This window comes from Octopus sinensis, linkage group LG2 (assembly GCF_006345805.1).
Source record: "Octopus sinensis linkage group LG2, ASM634580v1, whole genome shotgun sequence".
Taxonomy (NCBI): Eukaryota; Metazoa; Mollusca; class Cephalopoda; order Octopoda; family Octopodidae; genus Octopus; species Octopus sinensis.
In genome coordinates, this window is record NC_042998.1 from 91,358,142 (window position 1) to 91,378,782 (window position 20,641).

The 20,641-nt window shown below is 32.7% G+C and overlaps 1 protein-coding gene across 1 annotated transcript in view; it reads left to right on the top strand.

Annotated features, from left to right (window-relative positions):
- LOC118762202 (titin-like) overlaps positions 1-20,641 on the top strand; it is a 285,670-nt gene that overhangs the window by 96,220 nt on the left and 168,809 nt on the right. The window contains exons 18-19 of the mRNA XM_036500741.1: positions 11,032-11,154; positions 19,821-20,015. Of these exons, the coding sequence (XP_036356634.1) occupies positions 11,032-11,154; positions 19,821-20,015 (318 nt within the window). The remainder of the gene's footprint in view (positions 1-11,031; positions 11,155-19,820; positions 20,016-20,641) is intronic.

Here is a 20,641-nt window from a genome sequence, read left to right on the forward strand (position 1 = left end):
TGTTTCGTCTCTCTATGTGTTCGACGTCTTTTTGGTGTCCTGTACACATATATGCGTGTATATGTACATGTAGAGGTAGGTACGTACATATATGTTTATATATATGCATATGTTCTATTTTATTAACATATATATATATATATATATATATATATTATTATATATATATAATATATATATATATATATACACACACATTATGTATGTATATACGTAAATAAACTTCCATAAAAACAATAATCTATTTTTTTCCCGTATAGAATTTTAAAAAAATGTTTTGATATATTTATTTGTTTCAAATTTTAATAAACCCTAACTAGAATTTAACTGCAATAAATAAATAGCACTACTTAAGCAACATCGGAACTACTCAGAGTTAAAATATTGGATTCAGATGGACCCCTGTCATTTTTTTTTTTTTTTTTTTACCTATTTGTGATTATGAAAGCGAATAAACTAAATCGATCAATCTAAGCAGTCTGATGCAATTCTGGATTGGGCACAAAACACAGGTCGCTAGTCTGAAAAATGAAAATAAAAATAAAGGCTCCTCGACTCCACAGACCTCCAAGGCCTTTCTTGCCGCTTCGCACGTTATACGGAGTTGAACCTGATACTCAAGAGGAGCTTGGCCCGGGCAAACATCTCCTCCATCTTGAAACCATCTGGATTGTCCAGATGTGATTAGAAGAGACCTGACGGCCACCCCCTGTGCTCCTGGTCGTAAGGTAAATGTCTTGTCTGGGATGGCGTAGTTAGTGACTCCTTTGCTTCTTCTCACATCCTGGATGCTGCGGTCAGGGCTTCTGCGGCCGATCGGAGCTAAATCGTGCAATATCGCGATCTGTCGGTCAACTACATTTTCCATCCTGTGGCGTTCGAGACGTTTGGTGGGGTCGGACCACTAACTGCGAGATTGTTGTCTTCATTGGCAACTCGCCTTGCAGAGGTAACTGGGCTAGTGAGGGTACTTGGCTGTTTCAGTGCATCAGCCCCGCCTTTACCCGCGGCAACGCTAAAAGCGTGTTGGCGTATCTCAATAGCCATTAGAAAGGTTTCCCAACGCCCCCAACTTTTCAACCCAGGGTGGTGAATTTTTTTTTCTTTTCCTTTTTTCTCTTTTCTTTTGTCTTTTTAATTTTTTTCACTTTTGTTCTCTGTTTTGTCCAGTTTTCTAGTTTGATTTTGTAAAACGGTAAACTCTGTGAAGCCAATAAAATTTTAGATATATTTTATCGGTCCCGATAGAATGAAAGGCAAAGTCGACCTCGGTAGAATTTGAACAACAATATTGATAATAATACTAATAATAATTATTATATTTTTTATTTGCGCAGGGGCATCAGGTGGGGGAGACATTACAAGGACAGTTTACAATTTGAATGGGGAAGGTTACATTAAAGATGAAGGGAAGAAAGGGAGAGGGGAAAATGAGATAATAATAATAATAATAATAATAATAATAATAATAATATAATAATAATAATACAAATTTGTGGGGAAGAAGTGTAGTCAATTTCGATCGATTCTCAAGAGACAAAATGATTTCTGGTGGGGTACAAACTCCGAACGTAAAAGAACGTAATCAAACATCACAAGGTATTTTTAGTCCATTTCTGTACACATGTACCGTTTATCCATTCTTTATTTTTATCAAAAGCTTTTTCATAGGAAAACTGCGTCGAATTGTTTTATTACTCAAGCTGTAATAGTTTCATATTACTCATTAAAATGAAGTCTGTATGAAAACAAAACAAAACGAATGTTTCTATATTATTATGTAATGTAATGATAACAAGTATTTATTTTTTCTATAAAATCAGTTTTTCGTTTGTGTAACTTGTTTACCATCCTCACTTGAATGTTTATAAAAAATATAAAAAAAAAACTAGATGCTTGCTCGCTGATTCTTGTAGCGACTACTGTTCTCTGATACTAACTTCGCAACTACTTATTGCAGTATATGTTTCCTACTTTTTGCGTCTTTACCTTATATGGGGTAGGTGGGGCTTACTAGCTTACTAAGATGCGTGGTCTCTTTGACTTTCAATGAGGGATGCTATGTTTGTACGGGTAAAGTTGAATTTTTAAAATTATAATTTATTTTATAATATAAGTAAATATATTTCAATTATTTACCAACTCCCATACCCTATGTTTTTGTAACAGTTAATTGTCTGAAAGTTTAGTGCGTTTTCGTACAACAGCGTACTACCCGAACACCCCTCTATAATGTTAAGTTCTGTGCGGTTTCTAGTTTCCTATAAAAGCGGATCCAGCTGAAAGTTAGTTTCAGTTAGTGTGAATTGTTTAGAGCCGTTTAAGTGCCATCAGCTGTCGCTGCATGCATGCCTATTGCAAACGGGTCCTCTGCCCAGTAAGACTGTATCATTTATAAGTTTGTGGTCTAAGACCACAAACAAATCAAAACTCCACAATGTCTGACAGTATATCAGATGTAACTTCAGAAATTACTGATGTATCGGAAATACCTCCCTCCACTACAACAATCAGCACAGTTGCCGTTCAGGCAGGACTATCAAGGGTCGTCCTTGCTATTCTCAGGGTGAGTTGAACGAGTATTCAAAACACGCACGCACACACACGCACACATACACACAAGCACACACGCAAGCACACACGCTCATACATACGCATACATACATCATACATACACATACACGCGCATACATACAAGTTCAGATAGCGTCTACATTATACATAAATATTTATAATTATTCGTCATAAAGTTGTGTATATAATTTTCTTAAGCATAATTATAAGTGATTAATTAAATATCATTCATATTGTCAATAATTTTTGTTTTTTACATAATTTTATATATTTTTTAATCTTTAGCATTTAATATATTTAATTATTTTTTTCCGAAAAAATATCGATTTCTCATTAAAAATCAAATTGAGTAGTTTGTGAAGAATTCGTTATTACCTATGAATAATCGTATACTCTAGTTTCATACCTATATTTGGCAGTAGTATCTGCTCTTGGTTTGCTGGAATGCTGCCAAGTGTGCAAAAGGTAGTTCTTGTTGGGTGTAGTAAAGCAACTGATACTGGTTGATTCTATCTCTCAAACATTAAATTTTCTAGAAGAAAAGTTATTTCTCAAAGAATTCCTAAGAAAATCCAAAGTTTTTACTCATGAGCGTTTTTTTTTTTTTTTTCATTTTCGATAATTGTCGATTCTTTGGTATAAAGTTTTCTGAAAAACAAAAAAAAAACAAAAAACTCAAAAGATCAATTTGAATTACGCGTTTTGTCTTTTAGTAATGAATTTTATTAAAAAAAAATCTTAGATATTTTAAAGTTAAAATATAAATTTTAATTCATAATTTTGTAAATATATACTATAATTTAAATTGATAGTACAATATTTGTGGGATAAACATTGAATATACAATAAAATAGTAAATTAAAATTGTAAATATAGAAAGGCTCATTAAAAATTAATTTCCTTGTAATTTTAATTCTTAAATATTTCCATTATATATATTTAGTATCTATATATATCTTACCAATTTATACCTGAAATTTTTTTGTTTTTGTAAACAGTTTCTGAAGTGCGAATTATTTGATAGGTAAATAGTAGAATATCTGATGCTTTAGATTAAAAACGCAAATATACGATCAATGAAAATATTCTATTTACGATTTTAATTAAAAAATACTTTCATTTTATATTCAATAATTTTTCTCTTACTAAGTTATATATTAAATTCATTTTGCGAAAAATTATAAAAATGCAAGTAAATTGCTTAGGCAATACATACATACATACATACATACATACATACATACTTACATAATACTTCATACATACATACATACATACATCATACATACATACATACATACATACATACATTTCGCGCGCACGCGCTCCTCCCAGGCGCACAGAGAAACGATATTTGTTGATAAATATTATCCGATAAGTAAATATAAAAATATTTGTTATTCAAGAATTAAATTAAATTAAATTAAAGAATTAAATTAAGATTTTAATTAAAAAATACTTTCATTTTATATTCAATAATTTTTCTCTTACTAAGTTATATATTAAATTCATTTTGCGAAAAATTATAAAAATGCAAGTAAATTGCTTAGGCAATACATACATACATACATACATACATACATACATACATACATACATACATACATACATACATACATACATACTTACATAATACTTCATACATACATACATTTCGCGCGCACGCGCTCCTTCCAGGCGCACAGAGAAACGATATTTGTTGATAAATATTATCCGATAAGTAAATATAAAAATATTTGTTATTCAAGAATTAAATTACGTTCAGTTCCAAGATATATCTCACAAGTATTTTGGGGTCTTAGAGGAATTTCTTAGTCTCAGTATCAGAGCCCCCTTATCCAGTTGGACCAGCCGGTATCGATCAAGTCTTAGCTTGCATCCCAGTTCTCTCAATCCACTGGTCTACTCTTTTTATCCAGTGGCCTCTGAAGCTTCGGCGTTGGAACGTATAGCTCCCCTCTTCGCTGCTAACACCAAGCCCATTGCAAATTGAAATATTTTTGAAGAATCAAAGTGAAAGTGTGGATGCCTTTCCACTGTATCTCTACTTGTATTTAATCGGTAAAAAAATATAAAATTAGGTACTTTATTCCATCATAGGTCCTCGAATATAATTTACTTAAAAAACTCTAATTCAGTGTGAAAGTGTTTTGTTAATATTATTAGTTCAAGTTTAGCTGGTAGACACTAAAATTCCTTCCTCTTTCTCCCCTTACACACGCGCACGCGCGCGCGCTTTCAGTTTGTTTCTCTTTCTTAATCTCTCTCTCTCTTTCTCTCTCCATCTACATATACGTACTAGACTGAATGGAACTAATTCTCCTCAGATCTCTATATTAAGCCGCCAGCTCAAATTCCCACTAGTGTTGTAATGGGGGTAGGTGAGAAAAGACACCTACACTCTAACCAGGTACTGATGCAACCAACCAGATCGAGCCACTGCTATAACTTTCTTACCTGAAGTAGTGCTGGAGGTCTCTTTCTCTCTCTCTCTCTTTCATTTTTCTCTCCTCTTTCCCTCTTTCTCATAAGCCATACGTAAGATCTGTAATTAAAATAGCTAATAAATTTAATCTATCTAAACTTTTTTCTGAGATGTGTGCAGCTGAATTAATTCTCTTCTGTAAATATGAATCAGTATAGGTTTATTGATTAGATTTATAAACCATCAAAGTCTATGGCATCATATTTTCATTTGGAAGTATATTAAAACAGTTGAAATAAACTTTCATATTCAGAAACTTTTACTTTTTGCTTTGATAAATAAATACTGTCTACTAAAATAAAGTATTAATATGGGTCGCAAGATGAGTTTTATAATGATTAAAATCTATTCATTCATATTTGTTAAACACACGCACACACACGCATGCACACTAACACATATACATAAAACGTAAAGCAATATTTAAAGTCTTGTGGGTTTGTCTTCAATTTGTAGGTGTTCTTGTATTGTTTGAAGTAAATTATTCAAGGACTGGTTGTTGTATATATTATTTTTAATAATTATCAGGGATCTATTTCATCTCAATCACAGATTTTTAATTAACTTTTTTTTTTAACTAAACAGTTTGAAACTTCGAATTCTTCAGAGACATAAACCGTGTTCTATGTGAGAAATTCGATCAGTATTCGAAGTTTCAAACTATTTAGTTAACAAAAATTAATTGAAGAATCTGTGATTGAGATGGAATAGATCCATTTTTTAAAATATCTTATTTCTTGAAATATATATTTATCATATATGCGTATATATGTCTACACACACATATACACATACATATTCGCGCGAGCTCACACACATGCACATACACACGCACACACACACACACACACACACACATACAGAGAGAGAGAGAGAGAGTCGTTTAAATATTCATAAGTTGGAAATAGATGCTCTCATATATTTGTCAAAAGTGTGGGTACATTAATCAAAGTGCGCAGTATTATATATCCATTATCGTCGATCGGCTGTAATAGATCTATAATACTTTGATATAAGAATTAGTTTAACTATGTGGTAAAAACAGATATTTTTAATCTCTTTAAAACCAGTCTTGCAAATCATATAAACTCAACGCAAATAAACATCCACAATCATAGATTGATGATGTTTAATTGGATCTAATCTGTGGTTGAGATGGAATAGATCCTTAAAAATTAGTAAGCTATTAAAGTTTGACCAAAAATTTAATTTGTAATTTATTCTTTTACAGTTACCAAAAACATCTATTTTATCTTGTACACTATTCATTATCGGAATATATATTCTATTATGTACAATGTTTGTCATGGGGAATTTTGTATATGAGAGATCAAGTCTTTAATGTAACAAAATTCCTTATTTTCTATCATCTTGAAAATATTGGAAAAACAAAATTTTTTCTTTTTTGGCTGTCATAACTGTCAGCTATTCAGCTACATGCTAAAGTGAAAAACTATTATTTCTGTGATTTATTTTTTGTTACATAAGTACAATGATAAAAACAGAATAAGGTTTTATTTTTGACTTCCTTCCCAGAAATGTTCACCATTTTTTTTTTCATTCTTGCCTGAAATAATTTTAGAACTCATCATAGTTACTCTAAGATATTTAACTCTGGTAGATGTTTGTATCTAAGGAGTTTAATATCAAATGATCTGTTGCACACCAGGATCTGGATCTATTTAATTGAATGGATTGGAACTGGCTTCAAGCTGAAGAACTGATTGGCTTCTCCAGGCCCATACAAAATCTTTAATAAGTGCAAGCTGAAAAAATGAATGCCAAACAATGAATTTTATGTATCAATACTACCTATTAATAATTTAGTGACTGTAGCTTGGTGGTGGTGGTAGTGGGTAGGCAGCAGTCTGTTCTGTGTATCTTTTATGAGAACAGCACTTTTGGTTCTGCTGCATAAACCTATATAGGCGGGAGTGGGTGGGGGTTAAACTTAAGGGCTGCCCTGAGTGGCACTTGGTCAAGCTATGCTACTACTTAGTGATGTGACTTTGCAAGAGATGAATTACTTTTAATCACTATACTCATACCCCTGCTCAGAATACAAACAAAGCCATAAGATTGAGGTTTCGATTCTGGGACTGGATACTATGTTGCATTCTTGAGCAAATCACTATATTTCACATTGCTCCTGTCCACTCGGCTGACAAAAATGAGTATTTCCTGTGACAGACCGGCGTCCCATCCAGTGGAGAATATATGCACCACAGAAACTGGAAAACCAGTCTAATGAGTCTATATGACTTAGGAAGGGTTTTTATCCTTTATCCTATGTATATTATATAAAGAGACCAATAGAATAAGTATCAGGCTTCAAAAATGTAAGTACAGGGGTTGAGTACTTATTAAGTATTAAAATCCTTCAAGGCAGTGCCTCCAGCTTGGCCACAATCTAATGACTGAAATAAGTAAAAGATAAAAGATATATAGTCTTTTAGGTGCAACTCCTTCATAGAGACTGCAATATATCAAAACTGGTTTCAGTTAAGAAAATTGCAATGCATATACAGGCAAGCCTGTTGCTTTGAGTAAAACTTTATGAGCATAAGGGAAATTAAGTTTCTTTGTAAGATAGATTTTGAATTTAAAACTACATTTGCTATTTGAAGTTATTTTTAACATATTTACCTTGCTGTTTCAAAATTTGGATAAAAATTATGAATTATTATTCAGTTTTAATTGTATGTCTATGTCTATACACATACATACGCATGCACACACGCACACACATACACACACACTTGTTTATATACTAGTAAATGTTTAAATAATATTTGGTTGAGTTTGCCTTCTCATCCTTTTGGCTTAATGAAACGAGTACCAGTTGAGCACTGGTGTCAATGTAATCAGCTAAACCCCTCCCTCAAAATTTCAGGCCCTGCGCCTGTAGCTGAAAGGATTATTTTAAGACTAACAACTGGGCATGTATGGTATGAATCTACACAGTCAGATTTAGTGTGAAGATCAATATATACTCCAAATATATGTTCTATATATATTGCAAATATAATGTAAAAATTGATATTTTTGAATTTTAAAACACATTTTCCAACAGTAATTCCCAAAGTGGGTGGTATTGCCCCACTAGGGGCGGTGGAAAGTTCCAAGGAGGTGTTGAAGAAAAGTGGGGCGATAATGGGGTGGCGATTTATGTAAAAACAACAAAATAATGAGTTGATTAGGTTAAGTTTTATTTGTGAAATATAGTTGTTTTGAATTTGCTTTAGAAAGCAGTCTATATTTGTGATGGCTAGTTGGGGTGGAAGCACTAGGAATGTCAAGGGGGCAGCAGCTCGAAAAAGTTTGGGAACCACTGTTTTAGAATAAGAACTGAGCATTTATTGATGGTGTGACTCTGTATGGAGAATAGGGTTAAATTTATTGTGAAGGTCAAGTTGACTGAGACACCACAAAATAATGAATATTCTGTATAGGTGTAGACATGGCTGTATGGATAGGCACAGACATGGCTATGTAGTAAGAAGTTTGCTTCTCATTAACATGGCTCCAGGTTCAGTCTCACTGCATGATACCTTAGGCCAGCGTCTTCTACTACAGCCTTGAGTTGACCAATGCATTGTGAGTGGATTTGGTTGACAGAAACTGAAGCTCATTGTATATATGTCTATGAGTGTGTATCTGTGTTTGTACCTCACTACCATTTGACAACTGGTGTTCCTGTGTCCACGTTCCCGTGACTTAGCAGTTCGGCAAAAGAGACCAATAGAATAAGTACCAGGCTTAAAAAAATAAAAAGTACTGGGGTTGATTCATTTGACTAAAATTCTTCAAACTATGCCTTTCATAAGGGCTTCTCATTGGCAGCTGTCAGCATATGATCCAGCTGGATTCCAAAGCAAGGCCAACTGGGGCTGTGTTACTATAAGTATAATATATATTATACAGAGTTGGCCAAAAGTCACCCAACAGTAAATGAAAATTCCATAAATACTTTAAATTCAATTTCATTTATTCATTCCAATTATGAATGTTTGATAATCAAATGCTGTGAGTTAAAATCACCATTTTTTTTCAACATTTCTCTATTTATTAGCACTGTTTCATATAAAATAATTTTCTGTTTTAATCTTGGAATTAAATGGTCTTTTGATTTACTGTCAGGTAACTTTTGGCCAACCCTGTATATACTCATAGTTTGATTGCTATATATACTTGTAGTTTATATATAACTACTATATATGCTTGTTTATTCTCCATATTTTGTGTTCACTACTCTATTATTATGCACTATATTGCATCAGATACCATTCTAATAATTTAAACTTTTATATCAAAATACATTCTGTAGCATAGCTAGAGTGTGTTCCACTCAGAGTTTCCCTCAAGTTTACTGCCTCCTACCTCCACTTCCGTACAGACTCATACAGCAGGCCCAAAAGTGCATCCCCATAAAAGCTCTTCCCTGGATGGATTGCTCTACCTTACCCCCCCCCCCCCCAGCTGTGTTACTGAACAAGTCCTTATGTTAATAAACGCTTTAGATAGTTTCTTTGTCTTATTGTTTCTAACAAAAGAAAGTTTACAGGAAAATTTTAAAATTGAACATTTTCTGATTGGAAGTGTTAAATATATAACAGTTTCCATTAGTTAGGTTTCACCATTTATTTGCATTTATCTCTATATGCTGCCCACACATACTATCCCTCCTCTTTCCAAACTATAGTTACTGTTTAAAATAAAGGCCCCCTGCTTTATGGTCACTACAGTTGGGCACAAATCTCATCACAAGTTTTGCTGTCAGAATATAAAAGGCTTGGAAAAATACCATGAGGCATTTTGTCCAAAACTTTAACAGTTCCTCCTATCCATCTCCCTGGATTTGGGTTAGGGTTTTATTGATTTCCAAAAAGATGAAAGGTAAAGTAGACCTTGGCAGGATTTGAACTTAGAATGCAGGGAATTGGAATAAATATTTCAAGTTATTTTATCCAACCCCCAACAACCCTGTAAACTTGTTGCTTTAAAAGTGACAAGCAGCCTGGTAGAGAGAGAGAGAGAGAGAGAGAGAGAGGAGAGAGAGAGAGAGAGAGAATGGGTATGTTATTTACGAGATTATGAATGGCAATGAGAGAACTTTGACAAACCTTGCAGATTGATTTATTGACTGAATGATTAACCAAACAATCAATTAGTTAACTGGCTAAATGCTAATGTACTGACTAATAAAAGAAGTGAAATAGAACCTGTGTGTGTGTGTTTAATTTTGGCGTAATGACCCTCCTGAGATACAACAAATCTGTTTCAACACACAACTTCACATCAAGAATCTTGCAAACAATATACAAAAATCAAGTTTTCAGTTTTATATTAAATTCTATTTATGCAAGTTAAAAATAAAAATAAAGTTTGTTGCGAAAATATTCACAATAATTTTTTTTTCATTTCTATATATTTATGTTGGCGATTTGTCACTACAATATATTTTGAAAAGGATTCTTCACATTTTATTTGAGAGAATTGTATACTTAACATTTTATGAACAAATAATGTTATTGTTAATAGTGAGTAATCCAAATCGGTGGTGGTCGGGGGTTGTGTTTTTTTTTATCACATTCATAAAATATTTTGTTTCTGTTCAACTTGCTACAAATGTACAGAATGCTTTGATGTCTCGTTGCCTGGTTAACTACTTAATGCAACTTGAATATTATTTAAATTATATTCTGTTTAAAATTGATAATTAAATTCACAAAGTCAGTTTGGATTTTATTATTTTTTTTATAAAGGCAGGCATTAATCTCAGACAAAAATTTGGTTAAAAAAAAGTATTAGTAAAGTCTTTCGAAAACTATGGGAGGTAATTCTTCTCTAAATAGCAGCTTTTATTTCCCATTGAAATTAAATGCTAGAGAAATTAATAAAAAAAAAATTATTTCAGTATTATTTTATGACATAAACAAAATATTTATTTTTGACTTTTTAAAATTTTGTAGAGTGGAGACTGGATACAAGTTCGAGTGCACCAAATGGAGCCAGATATCATGGATATTGGATCCAACTTCGAAGAAGCTCAAAGACTCCATCAAGAGCATATTGCCCTCCTTAGTCAGTTGCAGGTAAGACTAATATTTTTATTTTTATATTGGGAACTATTGATATTTTGGTAACAGCAATCAATTTTAGCTCCCTAAAATATGAAAACTAGTTGACATTATTATTGAATTGCTTAAGGTGGCAAGCTAGCAGAATTGTTTGCATTCCAGACGAAATGCTTAGTGGAATTTTGTCTGACTTTACATTCTGAGTTCAAATTCCATTGGGGTTAACTTTGCCATTTGTCCTTTTGAGGTTGATAAAATAAATATCAGTTGAGCCCTGGGATTGATGTAATCAACATCTCCCATCCCTCAAAATCTGTTGGCCTCATGCTAAAATTTGAAACCACTCTGATTGTATTATTAACAAATTGAAGGTGAAAGTTACTGCTTCATATTGAAGATATGAAGGTATGATTTAGTATCTGTAATTTGGAATAGTAGCTATAGCAATTAGATAATACAAGAAAGAATTGGGGTAATTAAAAATGCATGGCTGTGCTGATTTTATGTGACTGAGAAAAAAATAATTTCTGAATTATTTAATCCCTTCTATACCAGTCTGCCTAAGACTAGCTTTGGGTTTTTTGATACAAAATCATTAATTTTAAAATTTTCATACACCAAATTTAAACTGTTTTGTTTGTTTGTGTTCCAAACATAAAATCAGAATTGAAAATAAGTTAAAGAATTTCTCCAAATTCTTGAATATTTTTCAAAATTAATTGCAATACATGCTCTGTTATTTCATAAAAAACAAACAAAAAAATGTGAATTACACTTTGAACATTCTGACATAAGTTTAATTTTCTTTTCAAATAATTAGAAAAGTTTGTTTTAATTTTTTTCCCCCTTGTATTATAAATGAGAAATTTTGTTAATTGATTAAATTCTTGTTATTTAATAAACCTCAAGAAAATATTTTTTGTAATATATTCACAGTGGTGAAAAGAGAAACAAAAATATTTATCAGGACTGTTATCAGTGCAGCTCTTTATATCATTCCATATGTTATTTGTTTTCTAATTATAACAACTGTTACTAAAGAGAAGGGTGGTAACTTGAGTCATTGAAGTAGATTTCCTGTTATGGTAAAGGTGTATCAGCCTACATTCTTAAGCAGTGAAGAGTTTCTGATTGTGTTTCATATTAAATATACCACTTATTTATATTACTGGGTAGGCAGGTTCACTTGCTAGTGAATTAAGACAGTTAATGTAGGAAATATACCATCTTGTTTTACATTCATTATAATTCCAATGATTTAAACATGTGTTAGAAGCCATTATTTGCATCAACACTGAAGTAGAATTATTCTGACTTTTCTATGATACATCATAGCCATTGTTTAATATTTAAAACAGGGGGCAAAGATTGGTTTCAATTCTCTTTTGGAACTGTTAGTGTTACATTTTTTCCTCTTAGAATTATTAAAGTGTAATGTTTATCTGGGATATCCTTATGTAATTAGTAAATGGTTGTTATTCAAAAGCAAAAGTACTCTGTCGTTTTAACAAATAGATGAAAACAGTCATAGGAAAAGTTTTTTTATTAAAATACATTACATAAAGTCATATATATTTTTATGATATACAAATTTATTATTAAAAATTCTATTAGTTTAATTTTTTTAATACATATTCTATATAAATTGTGCACTTTTTGTGTTAGTTTTGCAGGAGTTGTCTAATATAATTTACATTTAAACTTTATTATGGTAGTTCTTCAGCTTGTCAACAAACAGACAAACAGCTAAAGCTAGTAAAAGTGTATTTAACTCTTTTGATATCAACCACTGAAGCCTGCCCCTGGCTCTATGATACCAACTACTTATTTTATAGTGATCCAAATTTCATATTAATTTATTTTCCAAACACCAACTTAATGACAAAGTTATTTTACTAAAAAGTCCTTCATCATTTTCAAAACTGACCAAAACACATGCTGTGTATTTCAACAGAATTATGGTTATAGAAGAGTTAAGAAATTAAAATTAGATGCTTCTTTTATTTCCTCATCAGAGTATCAAGAAAGATGCCTTTGACCTTTGTAGAGTGCCTGACCTTAGAATAGGGAGATTGATGTGTTCGCTGTTCAATTTGAACAACTGTTGGTCAATAGCTGTATAAAAAATAAATCTGTGATTTACAGATGCAGTTCTGAGTAGGAATTGGTAATTCATATTTTAATTTAAATCAGTCCTTATATAATTTTATCTTCCATCCCTAATTAGATGATATACTATAAAAATAGTACAACTGAGGGAGTTCTATTGACCCCCTATATACTCCCTAACCACTAGGTCATGCACCTTCACTATATTTGTAATATATTGCATGTATTTGCATGTATTGAAATAGGACATTTATATTTTCACTGTCTATCTAACAAAATAGATTCTCAATTCTTTATTATTTCTGACTTGTTATGTTCTGCATTCAAAACCTGCCACGGTCAAATTTTCCTTTATTCTTCAAGAGTTACTAAAATAAAGTACCAGTCATGAACTGGGGTTGATTTAATCAACTAACTTCTCTCCCCAAATTTGTGGCCTTGTGGTTGTACTAGAAATGACTGTTTCTCACTGGTTTGAATATAATTATCAAAGTTTGATTAGTATTATCAGATTCAGGTTTTTGGTTCTTGTTATTTGTTTAGCATTATGAAGCAGTTATTTCTATGAACAAAATTTTAGACATGTTTTTGAATTTTAGAATTATAAATATAATTATGAAATGTGTACATCTTTAAATTTGTTTTCTTGGATAAAGATTACAAATTTTAATTAGCATGATAAATCGTGATGCATTTTAAAGATTTGCACCCCACTTGCATAGTAAGGTTTCACTTATCTAATGAATTAATTATTTAGTGAGTTGAAAAGTTTTGATTAACCTAAATTATTACTCTTTGGGTGCTTAAAAACTAACACATATGACAATGAAGGGAGATAACTCCAATAAAATGATGAAATTGAATCCACTCTTGGAAAAAGGCATGAGTGGCTGAGAAAATGGTAAGAAAAATAGAAGAAATATGAGAAAAAGAGGGAGGGGATGGGAGAAATGGGAGAAGAGAAATATGAGAAAGAAAGAAGTGAAGGGAGAAGGAGGTGAGAAAAAAGATGTGAAAGGGATTAGAAAATGGAATGTGAAGGAAAGAAAATATGTTAAGAGAATGAGACAGAAAAATGTTAATGGAAGAGAGAGGGGGAGTGTAAAAGGGATAAGAAAAAGGTAAATAGGAAAAAATGTGAGAGAGAGAGAAAAAATATGAGGGACTAAAGTGAGAAAAGGGAAAGAGAGGATGGTGAGGTTGTGAGAAAAATACAAACATGTTAAAAAGCAATAGAGAGAGAGAGAGAGAGAAAGAGTGAGAGAGAGAGAAAGTGGGAGAAAAATGTAATTGGTTGAAAGAGAAAGAGTGGGTAAGAAAGAGAAAGAGTGAGTAAGAAAGAGAAAGAGGTAAACAGTTAAGACAGATAGGGAGATAGATAGATAGAGAAATACACAGAGAGAGAAATACATAGAGAGAAATAGGCAGACAGACAGACAGCTAGATAGATAGATAGATAGATAGATAGAGGGAGGGAGGGAGTTAGGAGGGGGAATTTTGGAAGATTTTACACTTTACATAAATAGTCTTGTTGAAGAGTGGAGAACATTTCTAAAGGGCTACACAATTATTCATAAAGGCAAAGCACTGTTGCACTAAAAATAGGAATTAGAGTTCAAAGGTCAAAGTTTCTTACTCTTGAAATGTCTTTTAGAGATGCTTATGTTGGGGAAATATATGAGCAGAGGACGAATTCCAGAAGGTTCAATTTATTTGCAAGAGCTGTAAGACTGTTGGGTGACTTGCATACGATATTCCATGATGTATTTCCAAAATTATGAGTCCTTTCTACACAGTTTTAATCAAATGTAGCTACTCTTGACCTTCAGAAGCACTTTTGCATGCTTAAAATTGTTGAAGTGTGGTATAAATTATTCATATTGGTTTTTAGCTGTCAGGACATTGAAGCCTTAAAAAATTCTGCACATGGACACTGATAGAATTTTACGTGATGTTGCTGTTCTAGAGTAAAGTGTGTGATTGCTAGACAGCTGATGGGTAACCCCACTTTAGAGTTAGGGAAATGGAAAACAGTTTGATATAGATGAGAAACATGCATATGTGTGTGTACACACACACACACACACACACACACACACACACAGAGGGTGTTCATAAATTATCTTTACAACTTCCACAATTTTATTGTAAAAGTTGCAAAGATAATTTATAGACATGTATACACACACTCACACACACCCACCCACACACACACACACATACACATGCCCCCCCCCCAACAATGTTTTAAGTAGTTATCAGTAATAGCATTCATTTCATGAAGGTAATCTTTAACTCTCTAGAAGGCTCAATTGAAGAAGGTAACAGCTTCTATTACTTAAGTGACCCAACCAGGGCCATTTTAACTATATCATAGGTTCCTGGGCATAACAATGCACTGGGCCTCCTACACACAATTACACCCTATATAGATTAGTAAAGAAGAGGTGAGTGTGCATGCGTTGTCAGTGATTAGTACTCAGAGTTAGGATGGGGTGAACAAAGCTTAGGGGATCTCTACAACCAAAGATTTCTCTCCCTGAGTGAAGAGCATCTTGTATGACACATGTACAAAGTGTGATACTGCATGTTTACAAGTCTCTGAATGCAGAGACTGAAATGTTATTGAAGTGCAGTAAGCAGTGCTATGAAATTTGTCATTGTTTATATTCCATATGCAGACTGATAACATCAGGCTGAATCTTTTTCAAATATGTTAAGAGGTATATTTATACTTTAAGCACCAACTCTTGAAGGTGCCCTCACACATACCAATGTATTACAATAGGTAGCAAGGGTTCCATGAGATGTTGATAGCATACTACAAGCAATCACTAGAATTCTGTAAGAATTTACTAGGGTTCTGTGAAAGGCCCCTTGGGGTCTGAAAAACAAAAACAAAAACAAAAAAGTGATAAATAGGTAAATTATGTGAAAATGCATTTTTGAGTCATATTTGTGTTTATGTTTTTACTAAAAGTAGCTTATGTTCATAATACATGGACAGTGAATTCCCTAAGGTAGGGAAATCCTGTCCACCATAGCTACTAAGGAAACCTTATGGGAAAAATGACCGTTTCATAGGAAATTATTGAGAGATTTAGTCTTAAACAAGATCTTGGTTCAGATGAAATATCTTTGGGTTTGATACAAAACCTTTCAAAGAGAGTTTAATGATTTAGTCATTCTCTAATGAAATTTAACTTTCTGAAAAACAATTGATAAAGTTATGTAATAATTTATATCTAGGGGTTCCTTGAAATATGGAACATACTTGGAGTCCATGAAGAATAGAAATGTTAGGAAACACACATCAAAGCATTTGTATATCTTCTGGTGTTAATAATGTAGGTTGTGAGTCCCTACTATCTTTCTATACTCACTATCACTTGCTTTACAATAATCTACATACTACCCTTCCTCCCCCACTACATGGAACCTATTTTTTCTATGAATTCTATGGTAACCACTGTCAGGCTAGTTACATTGTCTGATACCACACCCATATATAGTATATCTTTAGTGTATCACATTCCCATTCACAAACAACTCTTTCCAGCTGTTATGCACAGAGATACTTGAGCTATACTTAAGAATATGATATCAGAGAATGTGACTAGTATGTTTATTTATTTATTACGGCCATATTTAAAAAAAAGCAGAGGTCTTGGTAACATTATCATGGAAAGAAGAGTAGAGGGTAGTAGGTCAAGAGGCAGGCAAAGAATGCAATGGATGGACAGTATGACAAGCTGGTTAGACATAAGTGGTAAGGCAGCTGGAGTACTTGAACTTAATCAAGACAATCTTTGTTGTATTGTCATCAAAGTGCTGCAGGCATATGGTACATGATGACAATATATATATATGTGCACGTATATACATATGTGTGTGGGTATAATTATGTGCATATATGTGTGTGTATATGTGCATGTGTATGTGTGTGTGTATATATATGTATTCATATGCATACATATGTATGTTTATGTATACATGTTTGTGTATCAACTATATATATATATATATATATACACACACACACATACACATCATTATTATCGTTGTCTTAACAATCCCCTTTAACATGCTAGCTTAGATCAGACAGGATTCATTGTCAGCCATCATCTGTTTCTAAGCTTACCAGTACTTTCTCATTATCAGGCTATCAGACATGTTTGTCATGGAAGGTTGGAAATGAACACTGTTTGTTGACAACTATTCATATTACTGCTATGATTATGTGATGCATGGGTTCTGTATCATTATCACTGCAAAATACTTGTGATATTTTTACAAGATATGTCCAGCAATTGGAAATCTTTTAGTTATGAGACAAAAATACTGATAAAAGTTGGGTTTTTTTTAGTATGAAAGGTCATCCAGTACCATATGCTGTAGGTTAGCCTTGTCATCCATTTTGTTAATATCCAGCTTCCAAAGCAATTATTTTATGAAAAATTAGTTCTCAGAAAGCATCTCTAGGGATATCACAAAAAAGATGTTTATTATATATAAACACTAGCGGTGTGCATTGAGAACATCTTACACTGAACAGCATTCAGAGAGATAATCTCACTTATGCAGTCTGTTGTTGTATAAGACTTTCAAAAACTCACATTTGTCATCCATAAAAAAGCCATATATCAGGAGACAAGCAAATGGCTCCAACAATACCAGTAGAGCACTGCTGTCCTTTATGTCCAAAGATGTGCTTCTTTACTGCTGGACTGAAATTCCATTTTGGGAAAATGCAGGAAGATGGAGCTGTTGTTGGTTTGGTTCCTGGACCAAATTCTGTGCTGCATTTGTCACAAAATATTTAAAACAGAATCAAAGCTGGGTAATCATCTAAGGGCTCATGGTAGAAATGTTATCAAACTTGTTACAGTTTATGGTGAAGGAAAACATTCTAGCTTTTCAATTCATAACTGAGACAAGAGTGAAAACTTGTCTCACATGAAGTCAATGTTATAATGCACTAGTGTTCACCCAGAAATTGTTTGAAAGAGCTGTCATGTGTCTCTCCGAATAGTTTCTTAGTAAATGTTAGTATTTATGTTCTCTCGGGAAGGTTTTGTAAAGGAAGGGAAATGATTACCTCAGTGGTTTGTATTGCTATCTCTGAAATATAGAACAGATATTACATGTCTTGATTTACATTCTTCTTGATTCTTCTTGCAGAGTCTATTGTTTTCTTCCTTGATACATGAGATATCCTCAGATAATTCACTACTTATTATGGCTTGGGGTTATATGGGGCATAGTTATCTATTCATTAGTTGACATTTTTAAGATTCTGAGAGATATTTCTTATTAGCTATTTAGTTATATACATAGGGTGCTTAAACAATTTATTAATATAGTGGAGTGACTTGTTGAGCTTCCTAAAGAGCTAATATTAGTTGTTCTCTAGGTTTATGGTTACTTCCAGAAAGTTAACTATGTTCAGGTTAGATTCAATCGTTATCATAAAATCTAGTTCACTAAAGAACTTTGTGGAAGTCCTTCTTAACAAAGTCTATTTTTTTAAGCAAGCTGTTGGTTACTCTCATGAGTCAATCATCTCAATATGGACTGCTCTCTCACTAGCACTGGTTTGCACTCATACTGATATTGAATGGAGTATTCCATGATCCATAATGTATCATCTTTGACTTCTGTTTTTCTCATATAGAAGATATTGCCTACTATATTTACTTTGTTTGTAATTGCATTAGGAAATCTAATGGCTTCCTTGAGTAGGTGCTTCATAGTTATCAATATCAAACTGTTTAAATTTAGTATTTAACTTATTGATTCTAGCTCAGAACTATTCAGTTGCTTGAAAACTGATCCAGAGGCTATGTTGAGCTCGGAGTTTAATGCTAGCACTCAACTTAGCTTCAATTTCTTTTTGACTTTTCCTTTCATCCATTTGGGGGTCGATAAAATAATACCAGTTGAATACTGAGGTCAATACAATCGACTAACTCCCTCTCTGTAATTGCTGGCCTTGTGCAAAAATTTGAAATCAAGATGTATGTGTGTGTGTGTATTCATATATATGAATGTATGAAATGTCAACAGTATGTGTGTATATACACACACATATATGCATGAATAAGCAGACACATGCTCACACACACACATTCACACTCACATATACTTATTCGTATAACATATTTGCTGGTATGCAAACACATTTACAAGCATACATATTCTCATGAATACACACAAACCAACCTAAAAAGGGAGAAAGTAGAAACGATGGGGTGAAAGTGCATGCACAAGCAACCATTATAACATATACATGAACGTTCATACCTCAAACATGCATCCATGTGCATACATCAATGCACTCTGAAACGCTGTAGTAAGTTAGCCCGGTTGCAAGGTCATTACATAAAACAATATATAATCAAAATTATATTGCTGTTGAAATACACTGCTGTTCTTTCAATTGATTTTGAAAATGATGAAAATATTTTTTTTGATATTTCTTAAATTGATAAATTCCATTAATTTATGTGTAATTCTGAAAAATTTAAAGTTTCCTATTGCATTTTCTTTTTCTTTTTTTTTTTTTTGTTTAGGCTAAGGAGGGTGAAATCAAGCAATTGCTAGCAAAAGCTGATACAAATGTCACCGAAAGAGGAGAATCCCAACGTGATGTCTGTGCTGCTATGGCAGAGACTTTAGGGGAGGCCTGGAAGGATCTTAACGCCAAACTTGAATTCCGTGGGAAACTTCTGGAGCAGAGTGTGGCTTTTCATTCAAATGCTAATGAGGTGAGTTGAAGTTATTTTCCACTTTTGAAATTTTATTTGTTAGTGTAAAATACTATCAAAGCTAACTATTACAACCTTTTGACCAGAATGCCTTTGACATATATATGTATGTGTGTGTGTGTGTGTGTGTGTGTGTATGTGTATGTATGTATGTATGTATGTGTATATATATATATATATATATATATATATATATATATTTGTCTCCTTTTGTTCAGGAACAGCTTGAGGTATTGGTGAACAGTCAATGGTGTTGAAGAGCATAGATATTAAAGATGTAGTTGAGAAAAAGTTGGGTGGCATGGAGGACTGAAAGCGACCTGGATATTGGAAATAGAGTTACCTGTATCATGAGGACTAGCAGTATCGCCCGGCGTTGCTCGGGTTGTAAGGGAAATAACTATATAAGCATTTTTAGAGAGTTATAGCCAAAAAATAGCAAAAAAATGCATTAAAAATTGAAAAAAAATTAAGGTAAATTTTTTTTTTAAATCGTTGACACATCGTAGATATTTTTAGAGAGTTACTTCCCTTATATAAAAGAGAAAAAAATGCATTAAAATGGAAAAATATGATGGTAAATTTTTTTAAAATCGTAGACTCATCGTAGACGCGCGCTAATACCC